At 42.4% G+C, this 20,099-nt stretch overlaps 1 protein-coding gene across 1 annotated transcript in view; it reads right to left on the bottom strand.

Annotated features, from left to right (window-relative positions):
* Nucleotides 1-3,906: 3,906 nt before the first annotated feature.
* Nucleotides 3,907-20,099, bottom strand: part of TSHR (thyroid stimulating hormone receptor) — an 83,042-nt gene continuing 66,849 nt past the window's right edge. Inside the window, exons 9-11 of the mRNA XM_063440487.1 lie at nucleotides 8,563-8,640; nucleotides 6,368-6,556; nucleotides 3,907-5,894 (exon numbers count right to left, since the gene is read on the bottom strand). Coding sequence (XP_063296557.1) covers nucleotides 4,499-5,894; nucleotides 6,368-6,556; nucleotides 8,563-8,640 — 1,663 coding nt within the window. The 3' untranslated portion in view covers nucleotides 3,907-4,498. The remainder of the gene's footprint in view (nucleotides 5,895-6,367; nucleotides 6,557-8,562; nucleotides 8,641-20,099) is intronic.

Here is a 20,099-nt window from a genome sequence, read left to right as displayed (position 1 = left end):
CTGCATTCACTACACTGACACACACCCTGCATTCACCACACTGACACACACCCTGCATTCACCACACTGACACACACCCTGCATTCACCACACTGACACACACCCTGCATTCACTACACTGACACACACACACACACACACACACACTCTGCATTCATTGCACTAACACACACTGCATTCATTGCACTAACACACACACACACACACACTGCATTAATTGCACTGACACACACACACTGCATTCATTGCACTGACACACACACTGCATTCATTGCACTGACACACACACTGCATTCATTGCACTGACACACACACTGCATTCATTGCACTGACACACACACTGCATTCATTGCACTGACACACACACTGCATTCATTGCACTGACACACACACTGCATTCATTGCACTGACACACACTGCATTCATTGCACTGACACACTGCATTCATTGCACTGACACACTGCATTCATTGCACTGACACACTGCATTCTTTGCACTGACACACACCCTGCATTCACTGCACTGACACACACCCTGCATTCACTGCACTGACACACACCCTGCATTCACTGCACTGACACACACACACACCCTGCATTCACTGCACTGACACACACACACACACCCTGCATTCACTGCACTGACACACACACACACACCCTGCATTCACTGCACTGACACACACACCCTGCATTCACTGCACTGACACACACACCCTGCATTCACTGCACTGACACACACACCCTGCATTCACTGCACTGACACACACACCCTGCATTCACTGCACTGACACACACACCCTGCATTCACTGCACTGACACACACCCTGCATTCACTACACTGACACACACCCTGCATTCACTACTGACACATACCCTGCATTCACTACACTAACACACACACTCTGCATTCACTACACTAACACACACACTCTGCATTCATTGCACTAACACACACACAGTGCATTCATTGCACTGACACACACACTGCATTCATTGCAGGGGGGGGGGGGGAGTGGAGGCCGGCCGGCTGGCTGGCTGGCTGGCTGAAGGGGGGGGGGGGGGATGTGGGGGGCTCAGACCTTGTGCTTTGTAAGGGGCCTCAAAATTTCTGGTGGTGGCCCTGCCTCAGAAAGATCATGCCAAACTAATCTTATTTTTTTTTTTTTTGATTGGGTAACTAAAATAATAAATCAGGGTGGTGCAGTAGACATTGCTTACCTAGATTTCAGTAAGGCTTTTGACACTGTTGTGCATAGAAGGCTTATCAATAAACTGCAATCTGTAGGTTTGGATTCCAATATTGTTGAATGGGTAAGGCAGAAGCTGAGTGACTGGCAACAGAGGGTTGTAGTCAATGGAGTATATTTGACGCATGGTCTTGTCACCAGTGGGGTACCTCAGGGATCTGTACTTGGACCCATTCTCTTTAATATTTTTATTAGTGATATTGCAGAAGGTCTTGATGGTGAGGTGTGTCTTTTTGCGGATGATACTAAGATATGTAACAGGGTTGATGTTCCAGGAGGGATAAGCCAAATGGCAAATGATTTAGGTAAACTAGAAAAATGGTCAGAGTTGTGGTAAACTGGCATCTAACGTGGATAAGTGCAAGATAATGCATCTTGGACGTAAAAATCCAAGGGCAGAGTACAGAACATTTGATAGAGTCCTAAGGTATTAGCAGTATAAAGAGGGAAGTGCTCATGCCATTGTACAGAACACTGGCACTATAAAAAGTATTTTTTACTAAATCAGTATAAGTTGGGTAAACCAATGTCCTTGCACATAAAGGAATGTCTGTATTTAATTGTCCAAGATCAGAGAGTAATTGTTTCCTATGTCTTCTAACATGTTGGGAGATCTATGACAGCACTTGTTGGTGCACTGCACAAAGTCACACATTAATAAAAAAAAATGTGCACCTAATAGATATTACCAATTGCTATATGTATTCAGCACATTCTGTCACTTCAGAGATGGCTTTGCCTGTTACTTAGTTGTGCCATCTTTTCTGATTTTATTTGGATGGGAGTGGACGGAACTGACCTTGCTCTACGGACAGCAACCTGGGATGTAAATCAGACCCCGCACATGCTTTGCATCACTGAGGTCTACATAAGAACCTGAATTCCAAAAACAAGAATAGTGAGTGTAGTGTTAATAAAGGGATAGAATTGACATTTTATTTTCATTGTCTAATTTTTTTTTTCTTCCTGATTTTTGGGGCTTGAGTTCCTGTGAGTTTTATAGAGAGTGTCTGCTTGATAAGTTAAAAAAATAATTTTCCTTTCAAACCCCTGGCTCTCTGTGAGCAAGGAGGCCGGTTTCCAGCCTTTACAGCTGACTGATCTGCTGAACACTTAACGAGGCTCTGAACTCCCATTATGACGTTACTAAAGTACTCACACCTCACTAACCCATAATACTGGCAGCACTCAGAATAACAAGGTATCGCTGTATCACAAGCACCTGCGTCTGTGCCCCTCCCCGCAGAATACACACTGCCCAAAAGGAATCTAATGAACTCTTATCAGATACTGGTATCAAGACTGAGCCAGGGCAGGTTGAAGGTGCAGCAACAAGTACGCCAGAATTTATCATGAAAGGGAATTTGTGAAGTTTTTAATTTCACTAACCATATGCGGTGGTCCTGTAATAAAGCAGAATGTACAACATGTAGGTTATGTTATTAAAGTTAAAGTACAGATGTTAACAGATGTTAAGGGAGAGCTCAAGCCTTTTAATTTTTTTTTTTTATTCTTTATTTACACCTTACTCAAAATTTAACAAAGGTATGAGAGAAACAAGAAGGTTCAAGATAGTCACAAACTATGTTTCATGTAAAAAAATAAAATAAAAAAAAATAATGGATTTTTGAACCTCACAATTCAGACAAAAATAAGAAGCTATATTAGGAACAAGTCTTAGAAGCAGTAGGACCATAAAACACTTCATTCACTCATTGTCTCAACTCAAGGTTTTCACACATTTTGATATTTGTGGTATGGTGCACCATAGATGTCAGTTTATCCATTTGTTTATTGTCCTTGATTTGACCTATTTTAAACTTTATGGGGGTTGCATGTTCTTAAACCACAAGAATCCTTCAAGATGCTAGTGTAAACTTACTAACTAGTTTCTGTTACGGTGTATTGGTTGGTTTATAGTGTATAGCAGTGGTACCAAAACCAGTCTTCATAGCCCACAAACAATCCAGGGTTTGTCAGTATCTCCATTGGAATAAGAAAGGGCAATACATACATCCTGGATTGTTGGTGGACCACGAGCACTGGTTTGGGAACCACTGCTCTACAGAGTGTGACAATTAAAAGGAGAGTTCAATCTTTAGCTGTGTTCTTTGGAGAGATCTGGTCTGACTATAGTAGGGAATGTAAGCCTGTCCTACTTAACTCCCAAATAGATTTGCGTGGCATGCTTGAGACAAATATCTAACTCTTCTATCTAGAATGTTCACACTTGCAACATATACAGATATACTGTATGCAGTATTTCAGGATAAAGAACCCATAAACAAAAAAATAAGATTCCATTCTATCAATGTAGTTTGTCACCTAATTTTTATTCATAAAAAACAAAAAAAAAACAATTGGGAAATGCATGGAGAAATCAACAGGAACATTCCTTTGGTTTACCCGTGATTATTTGGCTTTTAGAAATTTTCCCCAGAGTTGCTCTTTAACCCCTTAAGGACACATGACATGTGTGACATGTCATGATTCCCTTTTATTCCAGAAGTTTGGTCCTTAAGGGGTTAAATATAAATAACTTTTGTATTGTGTAAAAACAAGTTGTTCTGAATATGTGCCTGGAGGATCTTAATCATGAACGGATTTAGCTCATTAAGGCTTCAAATAATCTATATATATAGTATTGGTGGGTGGAGGAAACCAGAAGACGTTTTAAGAAATCAAAACAAGTTTATTTTTTAGTAAAGTGATGTGGGAAAGTATGTAATAGAGAGTTACAGAAAATCCCATGCTTTTGCTGCTTATACAAACCATATACTCCAGTTGAATTCAAGCCTAACAAAGAGAGTGTTTATTATGTTTTGTCTTTGATCTCTACACATCCAACACATGAGATGCAAATGACACTGAGTGCACTGTGAGACTCTGAAACCCCATTCTAAGGAGAACCACCTATCCCTTTTATAATGTTCAGTCGCATTAGAAAAAAAGGTATATATTGTACCCTAAAGATGTACTTATCTGACGTTTTATAAATACAAGTTCTGAGAAAATACCTGAATGTTAGAACACAAATAACAAAACATTGCATTATTAATGTTCTGAATCCCTGGATGTAGGTTATTACCAGGAAAGAACCTTCAAAACCACAACATTTACACCATCTTATCAGCATTAATTCACAAACTGTTACAAGACAAGGATGTCCACTGAACAACTATTACCCAGATCAAATTATTACTGGGAGACCATTTTTAAAAAAAAATTTTTGCCAGAACTCTCGCTGTGTTACAAGACAGTAAGTCTGCAGTCCTCCAGCAAAATTGTGTTTTGTGTGCTCCTCAAAGGCTGCTCTTGCTTACAGAACTCAGGAACGCATCCCACACTTTGGCCAGTAGCACCACTACCTCGATGACCATAAGACGCACTGCTGTTTTTGGCCGAGACAGTTTGTCCGCGGTAAAATTGTGCCTGATGTTCACAGATCCCAAACTTGCTAAGTAAGATGAAGACATCCCTACGAAACGCCTTGGTGAAAATGGCATACAAGAAAGGGTTAGCGCATGAATTGAATGGGTAGAACAGCACCAGCAATATTTTAGAATTCGAGACTGTGATAAGTGGTTTGTTCATGATGGCAGACAATGCGTAGAAAGAAATGGGTGCCATGCATATAAAGTCAGTGAAGATCAGGACTGCCATACGTTTAGCAATCTTTGTGTCCTTGTCCCCAGATTGGTACTGTGGATTCCGCACAGTGATGTAGATTTTGATGTAGCAGGCACAGATGATGATGAAGGCTATGATGTTCAGCAACAGTATGAAGATCACATAGGTCTGGGAAAATGCTGTCTCTGTGTCCATTGGTAAACAAATGCTGACCTTAATATAACTGCTGATTCCAACCAATGGTAGAAGTGCTATTAAAAAACAGAACCCCCAACCAGCTAGCATGATAAATGAAGCATGCCTTAGGCGGATTTTACGATCCAGGCGCATGGCAAACGTAATGGCATACCAGCGTTCTAATGTGATCATGGTTAATGTGTAAACTGATAACTCGCTTGCAAACACTGTGAAAAACCCAGCTGCATTACAGCCAGGCCCCGTCTGCCAGTTAATTGCATGGTTGTAATACTCGGAACGGGTGTAGAGATCTACTGAAGCAATTAGGAGCAGGTAAATGCCCATACAGAAGTCCGCAAAAGCCAGGTTACACATGAGAAAGCGTGGGACAGTCAACTTATAATGACTGGTGAGCAGAATAAAGAGGACAAATGTGTTGCCTAGAATGGCCAAGAGGTTGACAAACCAAACGACAACCCGTAGAAAATTGTAGCCCATAATGTCTTCGCACGGGTTAAACTCGTCTGGTTCTGGACTGCACACCAACTCTTCACTGACTCCACAGAGGATATAGTCATAGTGATTTTCAAATGCAGGTGTGCTCTCCCCTTGTGCGTGCTTTATTTCCTGTCCAAAGCCCACGTCCTCTTCTCCTTGATCCTCAAAAAACACTGAATAGTGGCTGTTGCTGTGAAAATAGTTGTATTTGGCATCTTCTGTCTGGTCAGGGTAATTGTCCACATAATCTTGGTAGTAGGGGCCTACAAATGTGGCCAGTGATCGCTTCCTTTGATTGCTGTGTAGGCCGCTTTGATTGCAGATCACAGATTCCAGGTATCTAAGTATAAAAGAGAGAACATGAAACAATTTAAACTATTACCTGTCTCTATGCACAATTTTAGTTTGCATGGTGGGGGAATAAGGCAAACAATACCCAAACGATAAATGTCCAATAAAATATGAAAACGTGCTTAAAATACCCAAATGCAAATACAGTTGTAATCAAAATTATTCAACCCCCATTGAAAATCAAGTTTATTGTCAAAAGTTACAGACGTTCAGCTGTTTGCAATGAGCAAATCAAACGGCTCAGCCTCAGATCAGTCCTTTGTCTACTCGCACACAGTGCATCGACGGAAAAACCAGTGGAGTGTAATCATTGCAAGTTAATATTTTATATGTGATTAAAACTGAAGCAGAAAGCATTTCTCTTTAAAATCTCTCCAAACTTGGAAAAAGGCAAGATTAGCGCCTCGTTACGATCTGTTACATTTATACATCAACCATTGTTTATGTGCGTCTCCCACTCACGTTTTCTTTTTGGTCCAGTTTGTAAAGGCACAGCAGTGGCTGGGGTAAGACAGATTTGCCTTGATCAGATGCAGAAATGTCTTGATGGGGGGCAGCTTCTTTAAGGACCAGGTATTCTTCGCCAGGAGATGCTTTAGATGCTCCAGACCCCTAGCGGGAAGTGCAGTAATTGCTGTTTGTGAAACGTCTCTGGGGGAAACACACAATCATTCTATTTACAAGTAGTTCTATGAAAAACAATTTTTTTTAAGAATTTCTTTCAATATTTCATGGTTTATATAAACATCTATATCATTAAAAAAAAAGGGGGGGAATTTGGTCATCCTATATGGCCACGGTGTTTCAGCCCGTCACTTTTCACCAAGTACCCCAATATCGGTGGGTCCTGACCTACATTTTTAAAAATGAACACAGGAGAAATGAATGCTACAAGCTGCATCACTTACTTGGGTCACTGCCTTTCTTCTTCAAACAGGCTTCTTACAATTTAAGCACTTATAAGTCACATCGTGGAGCACCTGTGTTTTGCAAAAGTTCCTATATAAAATGCTTGTCTTAATAGCAAGTTCCATTTCAATCAACCTCTGTTATTGAAACCAAGGCTCTGTTTTTGGAAGGGCTCAACCAAGCCAACAATCAACTAAGCCAACGTGTGTGGCAAGACTTGATTCTGACAGATGACAAAAGGTTCAGGTGTTAGGCTGATAGGATGAGCCATTTTTGAGGCACTACCTTAGAGCGTGTACGAGGATTCGTTTAGGCCACCAAATTATTAGATAACCTGCTTTGGGTAAGAATAATCAAATATGTAGGAGACGTGTCTGCTCCTGTGTGCTGCTGGTTTTAACATTGGGACACTTGTCTGCCGAAACGGGCAAAGAATTACAAATTACTGTTTAGTAGATATACCCCCAGGGAATACATGCATGCATTTTTCGTGCATGTATTCTTTTGGGGTATATCTTAAAAGAGCTTGCAAAATCTGAAGTTCTTATAAACGGCAACTCATGGAAGCATTCTTCCCCTTCCCCAGAAGAGATGCCTGCGCGCACATCTCAAACACTCGTCTGATCTGATCTGTTTACCTATTTTGTGGGGGCACATTAGACTTCTGTGCTGACAGGCACTTAACATGTACATCTTTGATGACAGCCAGTGAGACATTCCTCAGAGACTGGTGAGTTTTTATGTACATTTAATTACACTGCAGGCTCATACAGCAGCAGATTGGACAAAGGCACGTTCTGTACAAAAATTATTAGAAGTAAATGATACCCAGATGTTTGAAGACTCGTCTAACTTCAATGACATAAGTAATATTTTAACAGACACACAGGAAAAAATCGGTGTACTCCTTCAATTACCCAACAGCTTCAAAGTCTCTTTTCATATGGGTTTCTAAATTTTCCATTGTCAAAATATTCAGGATCATTAAAATTTACTTGAATCACATCAATCTTGCTCACTGCTGGCGCCTGCGTTTCTGAATTAGAATGGTATAACTATATGAATTATCGTTTTATGTTTTAGCATTAGCAAATAAAGTAGTACGTTCCTTTGCGTACATCCCAAGTGGGCCTTTTAGAACCAGTATTTTCTTTCCTTGCTAATCCTTTTTTTTTTTAGAAGCTGATAATGTTTGTATTGATCACAGCAATAAAACTCACAGCAATTTGTAGTATATAAAAATATATCAGAGCTCCACAACAAAAGCTCAAGTGTGTTGTGCATGAGTGTATCACAGAGCTTCCCAGAGGTAAAACTTACAATAATGCACTCTATAATGATATAATGGATTTTCACATTAATCTAAGATTGTAAGTTATAGGAAGGTGACGTGTGTATCTCAGAACTTTAGAACTATAACACACTCATGAATATGTGGTTAAAAATCAGTTTGTATAAGTAGACTTATTCACTAAACTCTGTATAGCAGTCAAAGCTTAGCTGTGTTTGCCTAGATTTTGTGGGTAGTCACCATTGGGGGTCTTTGCAAATTACGGAAAGACCTTCGTTTTGCCAGAGCCGCGTTAACGAAGATTTCAATCAATACTTTTTTTCAGATCGAGCAGTGGTGAGTGTCCCTGAAGGTCACTATTTATTATGCTCACTAATTGTTTACACAATTAAAGATTTCTCCATTTAGTGAATACTCCGTAGAGTTTTTATCCTTATATTCTATGTTTATTACTTACAGCACGTTGGGGCCATTCACAACACCCAGGAATACATCTTCATGGAGTCCATCCAGGAGAACATTTTTGCGAAGGTCTCTGAAACCGAGAGAGCGATAATAAAAAGTCAGCTCTTGGGCCATGAGAAGCCTGAAGGTTATGATGTTGGATCACATAGTGGGAGATTCTTGGTGAAAAGCAAACTGGGTGCTCCCTTTGGCTTCTCCTAATTCGGTCTAAAATAAATGGAAAGTTAAAAATCCATTCCAAGGCCTGATGTTTGGGACGAGCATTTAATTAGTCATCAGAACTTGCTGCCTTTCTTCAAGTAGATTTACGCACAGCAGAATGTGTAGGCAACTAAACGGAAAAGTGTCTAGAATTTAGCTGTGATTTTTTTTTCAGGTTAAAAGTTGGAATATGAAGGTCTAACCTGGCAGACTCTGTGATGCAGGAGTAAGAAGTGATTTAGCGTGAGAAGAAGGAAATTAAAAATATTGTAACCTGGCAGTTCAGATCTAAAACTGTTCCCAGCAAGGAACGGCACAGCCTATACTTCCTCTCATTCCTAGATCTGCTTCTCTAGAATCTAAAATCTGCAAAAATGTAAATAGCCTTCTAATAGGAAAATACAACCACAATTCTTGGGGTCTCGCTGAGGCTCCAGACCTTGTCTTGGAAGGAATAAGACTTGTATATAGAAACCGTTCAACTGGTTCTCGTAACTGACGGAGTTGGCAGAAACATGCAAAAAATTCGTTTTATTTGTGTGTAAAGGGTTTAAATAGCAAGGAATCCTGGATTTTGCTTAATTTCAAAGCCCAATTACCATTGTTCTCATTTCCAATACAATGGTGCACATTTGGTTATATATGGAATGCATGATAAACATTTGTACTTTTTAAATTTATTTATTTGGAGGTATAGGGATCAGCAAAATACAAAAGCAAAGTAGACAGTGTTGTTGTTCACCCCACCCCTGAAAAAATAAAATAAAATTTAGGGGCAGAAATAACATTCCTCCTTAAGCTATCTCTCAGTCCAACTGTTTTTTATTCTCTTATATGTAACATTTAAATGAAAATCAAAACCGAAGATGTTCTGAAGAGGGGGGGGAGACACTGAGAGACATGGGACTCTGAGAGACAATGAGAGACATGGGGGGAGGACACTGAGAGACACTGAGAGACATGGGACTCTGAGAGACAATGAGAGACATGGGGGGAGGACACTGAGAGACACTGAGAGACATAGGACTCTGAGAGACATGGTGGGGAGACACTGTGAGACACTGAATGACATGGGACTCTGAGAGACATGGGAGGGGGGGCACTGAGAGACACTGAGAGACATGGGACTCTGAGAGACACGGAGAGGCATGCGGGGGGCACTGAGAGACATGGGACCCTGAGAGACACTGAGAGACATGGGAGGAGGGGGGGCACTGAGAGACACTGAGAGACATGGGGGGGAGGACACTGAGAGACATGGGACTCTGAGAGACACTGAGAGACATGGGGGGAGGACACTGAGAGACACTGAGAGACATGGGGGGAGGACACTGAGAGACACTGAGAGACATAGGACTCTGAGAGACACTGAGAGACATGGTGGGGAGACACTGTGAGACACTGAATGACATGGGACTCTGAGAGACATGGGAGGGGGGGCACTGAGAGACACTGAGAGACATGGGACTCTGAGAGACAATGAGAGACATGGGGGGGAGGGGGCACTGAGAGACATGGGTCCCTGAGAGACACTGAGAGACATGGGAGGGGGGCACTGAGAGACATGTGACTCTGAGAGACATGGGGGGCAGGGCCGTCTATAATATGATTAGGACCCTGGGCAATGCATTTCCTTGGGCCCCCTGGACCCTGCCCCTCCTATCCCTCCCCCCCAATTACGCCCAATGCGCAATCACACTGACAGACGTACTGGCACATACAGACACAGACAGACATTAAAACATTCACAGATACACACTGACACACAAATATATACTGGCAGACATACTGACACACACACACAGACATACATACACACACAGACACATACACTGGCAGACATACAGACAGATATACTGACACACACAGGCACATACACTGACAGACGTATTGACACACACACAGGCATACTGACACACACACACAGGCATACCGACACACACACAGGCATACTGACATACACATAGACAGACATGCTGGCACATACACACAGACAGACATTAAAACATTCACAGATACATACTGACACACACATACACTGACACACAAATATATACTGGCAGACATACTGACACACACACAGACATACATACATACACACACAGGCACATACACTGACAGATATACAGACACATACACTGACAGACGTATTGACACACACACACACACACACGGACACATACACTGACAGATATACTGACACACACAGCCACATACACTGACAGATGTATTGACACACACACAGACAGACATACATACACACACAGATACATACACTGACAGATATACTGACACACAGACACACAGACACATACCGACCGACATACACACACAGACACATACACTGACAGATATACTGACACACACACAGACACATACACTGACAGAAGTATTGACACACACACACAGGCATACTGACATACACATAGACAGACATACTGACACACACAGGCCTACTGACATACACACACACATACATACATACACAGACAGACATACTGACACACACAGACATACTTACACACAAGCATACATTTAGCCACCCTCCAGGTTCTTACCTTTTCCTGGAGGGTGGTTTCCCTGGGGTCCAGTGGCAGGCTGAGGCAGATGGGAGTTCTCCTCTGGAACTCCCCTCCGTGCCATTCTCCTCCCGCACGGCTGTGCTCTCCGTCGGGAGGAAGTGACGTCACTTCCTCCCAGCCAGTACAGGAAGTGGCCCGGTCGCGCTGTTTAAGCGTCACAGCGCCAGACCGGGCCCCTGCTCACACATGCTCTCCGGGTGGCCCTTAGTGCATGAGCCACCCGGGGAGCCTCCTCAGCGTGCGGGCCGGTGCGGCTCTGTGCAGTCGCACCGCCGGGTCCAAGGGGGGCTGCGCAAATCGCGGGGCCCACGGGGCAGCTGCTCTGGGCCCCCCAGGAGCAACTGGGCCCGGGGCAGCTGCCCCGTTTGCCCCGCGTTAAAGACGGCCCTGATGGGGGGGGCACTAAGAGACATGGGACCCTGAGAGACACTGAAAGACATGGGGGGGAGGACACTGAGAGACATGGGAGGGGGGGCACTGAGAGACACTGTGAGACATGGGACTCTGAGAGACACTGAGAGACATGGGGGGGGTACTGAGAGACATGGGGGGAGGACACTGAGAGACATGGGACTCTGAGAGACAATGAGAGACATGAGGGGTAGGACACTGGGAGACACTGAAAGACATGGGACTCTGAGAGACATGGGACTCTGAGAGACACTGAGAGACATGGGAGGGACACTGAGAGACATGGGGGGGAGGACACTGAGAGACATGGGACTCTGAGAGACACTGAGAGACATGGGGGGAGGAGGACACGGAGAGACATGGGACTCTGAGAGACACTGAGATACTGAGAGACATGGGGGTGGAGGGGGAACACAACTGCAGATTTCTTAGAGCTTGAATATTTATTAGAACAATTAGAAGATATTGTGACTTTAAGTCCAGAATTACAGGCACTGTAGCTTTAAATAATAAACGGTTGCTTAAGTCCAGAATTACAGGCACTGTAGCTTTAAATAATAAACGGTTGCTTAAGTCCAGAATTACAGGCACTGTAGCTTTAAATAATAAACGGTTGCAATTAGCAGGTTCTGAATCATTTAGAGTCTGTTTGTTGAGTTAACAAGTTAGGTGATAAGCAATTACAATAGTTTGTTCCATTAGCATTTATCTGAAGCAAGACAGGTGCAGCTAAACTTGAATAGTGGATAGGTTGAAGATAGCTGGGTTGTTTGATAATGAGACTTTGGTAACAGGCAATAAAGGCTTTAGATATGTAACTCTTATCACAGAGGTTAATGTTACTTAGCTTCCGGTAAAGAGAAAACAGGTTCCCTAGTTCTCCTCAGAGGCGGTTTATATCCAATGATATGTGTGTAGAGAGTTCAGGCTTTCGTCGAGGATGAGGAGAGGTGAAGGGGACGTGAGTAGTCTTCCAGTCCGGTCCAGTAACCGATGGCTTTCACAGACAAGTTTGTAGCCGGTTCGTGAGTGCGGTACGTAGTTCAATAATCCATTGTCTATCAGCTGGTGCGGTCGCATTAAGTAAGGAGACCGTGTCATAAGGGGGTGTGGCTAAGCTCCGTGGAACCCGGAAGTAAGAGGATACCAGAATTAAGGCATGACAGTACCCTCTCCGTAATGAGCAACCTCTGGGTGCTATTAACATGGTTTAGAAGGGTAGCGTTCGTGGAAAGCGGAAATTAATTTGTCAGCATGAATGACAGAGGAGTTTTCCCAAGTATCTTCATCAATTCCGTATCCTTTCCATCTAATGAGGTATTGTAAAGAGCCACGATGAATCCTTGAATCCAGAATTTTTTGAATTTCGTATTCTTCTTCACCCTGGACTAATACAGGATCAGGAGAAGTAGTGACATTTCTATGGAAAGGGTCAGGATGATGAGGTTTAAGCAAGGACACATGGAAAACAGGATGGAGTTTCAAAGTAGGTGGAAGCTTCAATTTTACAACATTACGGTTGATAATCGATATTATTGGAAAAGGACCAAGAAAAAGGGAGCTTAACTTCTTTGATGGACGGGTTGTGGAGATGTTTTTTGAGGAAAGCCAGACAAGATCACCAATTACATAAGCGGGAGGAGGTTGTCTTTTTGTATCAAAAAACTTCTTTTGATTGGATGACGCCAATTCCAGATTTTCATGTAATTTCTTGAATAAAGAGGACATGTGAGAGATTTGATTCGAAACGGAGGGGTTAGATGAAGAAACTGTCTGAGCAGGAAATGAGAAGGGATGAAATACATAATTGGAAAAAAATGGAGTCATTTTGCTACTGGTATGAAAAGAGTTGTTGTATGCAAATTCTGCCATGGGTAACCATGTTATCCAATCATCTTGTAAGTGAGAACAATAACATCGTAGATATTCCTCTAAGCATTGGTTAACTCTTTCAGTTTGTCCATCAGTTTGAGGATGGTATGCGGATGACAGTTTACGTTGGATATGAAGAGAAGCACATAATGCGTTCCAAAATTTGGAGATAAACTGAGTTCCTTGGTCTGAAATGATTTCGTCTGGCAGTCCATGAAGTTTCACTATATTGTCGAGGAATATTTTTGAGAGTTCAGAGGATGAGGGTAACTTCTTTAACCCCTTAAGGACCAAACTTCTGGAATAAAAGGGAATCATGACATGTCACACATGTCATGTGTCCTTAAGGGGTTAAAGGAATATAATGAGACATTTTCGTGAAGCGGTCCACTACCACTAAAATGGTGGTATGATGTTGAGAAGGGGGTAGTTCCACCAAGAAGTCCATAGAAATGGATTGCCAAGGCCTTTCAGGAATCGGTAGATTCAATAATTGACCGAATGGGTGATGATGTTCATGTTTGGATCTTTGGCAGGTAGAACAAGATTTGACATAAGATTCAATGGTTTTGTCTTGGCGAGGCCACCAATAGTATCTCTTAGACAATTCAAGGGTCTTTTTTATACCTGGATGACCTGCCAGAGGAGAATCATGAATAAATTCGAGTATTTTAGTTCTGAAAGAGGGAGGTACGTAAATCCGGTCATTAAAATAGTAGAGACCGTCTTTCTTAGATAATTTAACTGATTTAGGAAGTTCAAGAGCATCTTCACTGAGGTCTTTAATGTCGTCAATAAGGGAAGATAAGATTTCAACGACTGTATGTGGAGGAGGTTCCAATTCAATGTCTTTATGGACCCTGGAAAGGGCATCTGCCTTTTTGTTCCTAGACCCAGGTCTAAAGACGATTTGGAAATTGAACTGGGAAAAGAAGAGATTCCATCTTACTTGTCGAGCAGAAAGAGTCTTGTTGGAGTGAAGATATTCAAGGTTTTTATGGTCAGTATACACAATTAAAGGGGTTTGAGCACCCTCAAGAAGGTGTCTCCAAGTTTCTAAAGCTACTTTGATACTTAATAATTATTTTTCCCCTATAGGATAATTCTTTTCGACAGGAGATAATGAGCGTGAGAAGAAGGCGACTGGATGAAGAGGTTCTTGAGGAGTTTTATGTTGAGAGAGGACAGCTCCAATTGCAGTTTCCAAAGCATCCGTTTCAAGGACATAAAGATATGAGGGGTTTGGAAGTTGAAGAACAGGAGCTGTTGTAAACTTTCTCTTTAATTCATCGAAGGCAGTTTGAGCCTTCTCGTTCCAATTGAAGGAATGTTTTTTACTGTTAAGTTGATTGAGTGGATGAGCTACCTCCGAGTAGTTTTTAATAAATTTTCTGTAGAAGTTGGCGAACCCTAGAAACCGCTGCAATTCTTTTACTGTAGAGGGAACAGGCCAATTGATGATACAATCGATTTTTGAATTATCCATGCTTATTGAATGAGGGGAAATAACGTAACCTAAAAAGGTTATTTCATTGACGTGAAAAATAAATTTTTCGGGTTTAGCGAATAGTTTGTGAGTTCTGAGTCTGGATAACACCCATCTGACATGTTTTCTGTGTTCGTCAGGAGTGTTGGAGTATATGAGAATGTCATCTAAATAAATGATAACACAGACGTCTAATAGATCTCTAAAGATGTCATTTATAAAATGTTGAAAAGTTGCAGGGGCGTTGCAGAGGCCAAAAGGCATCTCCAGATACTCGTAGAGGCCATATCTTGTTCGGAAAGCAGTTTTCCATTCATCGTTAGCCTTTATTCTGATGAGGTTATATGCCCCGCGAAGGTCAAGCTTAGTGTAGATGGTAGCAGTTTTTAATCGTTCAACCAGTTCATTGATCAGGGGAAGAGGATAACGATTTTTAACTGTTATTTTATTTAAAGCTCTGTAATCAATGATGGGACGTATAGTCTGGTCCTTATTTCTCACAAAAAACATACTTGAGGCAGCAGGTGAACTGGAGGGTCTAATGAACCCTTTCCGTAGGTTTTCATCCAGGTATTCTTTGAGAATTTGTAATTCAGACTCAGAGAGAGGGTAGATGTGCCCGAAAGGTACTGGGGCACCAGGTATGAGGTCTATAGGACAATCGTAGGAACGATGAGGTGGGAGCGTTTCAGCTTCCTTTTTACTGAATACGTCTGAAAAGTCTGAATAACAAGAAGGTATAGTTGGTTCTTTGAAGATCTGAAAGATTGAAATTTGTTGTAAGCATGTTTCCTTACAATAATTGGAGTTAAAGGTGAGAGAGAAGGGAGACCAAGAAATTTGAGGGTTGTGGTTCCTTAACCAGTTGATCCCTATTATAACGGGATAAAGGGGTGATGGAATAACATCAAATATTAGATATTCAGTATGAATATGATTGGTGGTTACTTTTAGAGGGATGGTTTCATGAAGAATCGGTCCCGAGGAGATGAAGGAGCCGTCAATCACTCTAACAGGAACAGAAGTGCTTTTACGAACACAAGGAATTTTATTCTTTGTTACAAAGGTTGAATCGATGAACACCCCATTTGCACCAGAATCAATGATGGCCTCAGTCATAATTCTTTCCTTATCCCACTGTAGTATGAGAATTATAGGAGTGAATTGAGTGGTTGGTGTAGAGGGGAGTGCACTTAGGATAGTAGAGGCATAGGCTTGCCTACCGCCCTTTGTCCGTTTCAACAAGGGACAATCAGGGACCAAGTGATCTTGAGAGGCACAATACATGCAGAGGTTTAATAGACGTCTTCGGTTCTTCTCTTCAGGAGTGAGAGGACTTCTTATTACCCCTATTTCCATAGGTTCGCTTGGTAAGGATGTTTTTTCAGGAGTCTTTGAAGGAGTGAAAGGTTTTCTTTCTTTTGAACTTGAGAGGGCTTTTTCGGCCTTTCTTTCTCTAAGTCTTCTGTCAATGCTGATTGATAGGTGAATCAGAGCGTTCAAAGTAGTAGGGAGTTCTGTTCTGGATAGTTCATCTTTTACAGCTTCAGATAAGCCAATTCGAAACTGGTTGCGCAATGTGATGTCATTCCATTGCGTTTCAATTGCCCATCTTTTAAATTCAGCAATGTAATCTTCAACGGGTCTATGTTTTTGCTGTAGGGTTCTGATTGTTAAATCAGCTGTAGCTTGTTTGTTAGGATCTTCATAGAGAAGAGACATGGCTTCAAAAAATTCATCCAGTGAGTCTAAGATGGGGTCATCGCTTTCCAAAAAGGAATGGGCCCATGACATAGGTTCACCTCTTAGAAAGGAGATAACCGAACAAACTTTAGTTCTTTCTGTAGGATAAGATCTAGGTTTTAAAGCAATTAATAATTTGCAAGAATTAAGGAACTCCCTATATTTAGAACGATCTCCAGAGAACTTTTCAGGGTTACATACAGCAGGATCGCTAGCTGAGTGCAGAACAGTATGAGGAGTATGAGTTTGTAAGTCTCTGACATAAGTGAGAATTCTTTCATTAGTAACTTGCAGGTCTTGCACACCTTGAGCTAGTGTATCGACTCGTTGATTCAGCGTAGTTATCGTAGAATCGAAATCTGCTGGACCCATTACAAGGGCTGGATTATTCTGTCACGTTTAACATTTGTTATGAAGGAACACAACTGCAGATTTCTTAGAGCTTGAATATTTATTAGAACAATTAGAAGATATTGTGACTTTAAGTCCAGAATTACAGGCACTGTAGCTTTAAATAATAAACGGTTGCTTAAGTCCAGAATTACAGGCACTGTAGCTTTAAATAATAAACGGTTGCTTAAGTCCAGAATTACAGGCACTGTAGCTTTAAATAATAAACGGTTGCAATTAGCAGGTTCTGAATCATTTAGAGTCTGTTTGTTGAGTTAACAAGTTAGGTGATAAGCAATTACAATAGTTTGTTGCATTAGCATTTATCTGAAGCAAGACAGGTGCAGCTAAACTCGAATAGTGGATAGGTTGAAGATAGCTGTAGCTGGGTTGTTTGATAATGAGACTTTGGTAACAGGCAATAAAGGCTTTAGATATGTAACTCTTATCACAGAGGTTAATGTTACTTAGCTTCCGGTAAAGAGAAAACAGGTTCCCTAGTTCTCCTCAGAGGCGGTTTATATCCAATGATATGTGTGTAGAGAGTTCAGGCTTTCGTCGAGGATGAGGAGAGGTGAAGGGGACGTGAGTAGTCGTCCGGTCCGGTAACCGATGGCTTTCACAGACAAGTTTGTAGCCGGTTCGTGAGTGCGGTACGTAGTTCAATAATCCAGCGTCTATCAGCTGGTGCGGTCGCATTAAGTAAGGAGACCGTGTCATAAGGGGGTGTGGCTAAGCTCCGTGGAACCCGGAAGTAAGAGGATACCAGAATTAAGGCATGACACTGAGAGACATGGGACTCTGAGAGACACTGAGAGACATGGGACTCTGAGAGACACTGAGAGACATTGGACTCTGAGAGACACTGAGACACTGAGAGACATGGGGGGAGGACACTGAGAGACGTGGGACTCTGAGAGACATGGGGGGAAGACACTGAGAGACATGGGACTCTGAGAGACACTGAGAGACATGGGGGTGGGGGGAGGACACTGATAGACATGGGACTCTGAGAGACACGGTGGGGGACACAGAGACACTGAGAGACATGGGAGGGGACACTGAGAGACACTAAGAAACATGGGGGAGGACACTGAGAGACACTGAGAGATATGGGACTCTGAGAGACACTGAGAGACATGGGGGAGGACACTGAGAGACATGGGACTCTGAGAGACACGGACACTGAGAGACATGGGGGGAGGACACTGAGAGACACTGAGAGACATGGGCGGGTGAGGACACTGAGAGACACTGAGAGACATGGGACTCTGAGAGACACTGAGACACTGAGAGACATGGGGGAGGACACTAAGAGACACTGAGAGACATGGAACTCTGAGAGACACTGAGAGACATGGGTGGAGGGAGGAGGACATTGAGAGACACTGAGAGACATGGGACATTGAGACACTGTACAACATGGGACATTGAGACTCTATGAGACATGGGATATTGAGACACTGTGAGACATGGAACACTGAGAGACACTGTGAGATATGGGACATTGAGACACTGTGAGACATGGGATATTGAGACACTGAGACATGGGACTCTGAGACACTGTGAGACATGGGACATTGAGAGACGCTGTGAGACTCTGTGAGACATGTGACATTGAGACAATTTGGGACACTGCAAGACATAGGACATTGAGAGACGTGGACTCTGTGAGACACGGGACTCTGTGAGACACTGTGAGACATGGGACATGGAACACTGAGAGACACCATGAGACATGGGACATTGAGAGACATGGGACATTGAGAAACATGGGACATTGAGAGACAAGGGATACTGAGACATGGGACACTGACATATGGGTCTCTGTGAGACACTGTTAGACATGGGAAACTTAGAGACATGGGACATTGTGAGACATGGGACTCTATGAGACATGGGACATTATGACACATGGGACTCTGTGAGACATGGGACATTGAGATACATGGGACACTGAGACATTAGACTCTGTGAGACATGAGACACTGGGAAACAGGTAGTCACTGAGGTGGACATGGAGACACAAATGAGGGTAACAGGAGAAGAGACAGATTTGAGTTTGGACATGGAGAGACACAGATATTTAGTAGATATAGCTTCACAAACAAAAAAACATGCTTGTATTGTTTTTCTGCTGTCTGTAGCCTTTGAAAGCCACCCCCTCTTACCCAGGTGAAGACTTTCATTTTGTACTGGGGAATGCTCCAATCAGAGGCTTCTCTCTAAACTGCAAAGCAACCCCTCTATACATCAGAATCAAACTGTAAGTAGTTTTTTTTGTGATTTTACAGAACATTTTCTTATGTCATTCCTTGTTATTTATGTCCTGTGATGGCATGCATACATAATTAATCATGCAAATTAGCTTGGCCAGTATTTTTTTCTAAGAAAGGTGCCAACCCTAGCCCCATGTGTTTGTATGTACTGACTATATGTTCTGTCTGTCTCTGGATGCGCTGCCTCTTCGTATGTCCTCTTTGCCTTTGTCTGTCTCTGTATGTGTCATTTGCTGTAAATTTTGATATCTCTAGTTGTCTGTCTATGTAACTCCTTGTTGTCTGCACTTGCTCAGGAATTTTCCAAAGAGTGAAGTCAGTAGCTGTTTGTTTAAAGTTGAGCAACGTGCAGGAAGGTTTAACATAGGTATTAGCTACAGACTCGAGTTGGAAAAGTGATATCTTATACTCACAGGGCGAGGTGAGAGAAACACGAAGGCAAACCGTAACTGTCCCAAAACCATCAAATAGATAATCTCTCCATTAACGCTTTACCGCACAACGTTGGTAATCTAATCCACTACCAGACCTTGCAGTACAGAAATGAGGGTAAATGAGGTCTGGA

The sequence above is a fragment of the Pelobates fuscus genome, chromosome 13, assembly GCF_036172605.1.
Source record: "Pelobates fuscus isolate aPelFus1 chromosome 13, aPelFus1.pri, whole genome shotgun sequence".
Taxonomy (NCBI): Eukaryota; Metazoa; Chordata; class Amphibia; order Anura; family Pelobatidae; genus Pelobates; species Pelobates fuscus.
The sequence above is the reverse complement of the archived record's forward strand: the minus strand, read 5'-3'. Positions and strand labels throughout refer to the sequence as shown.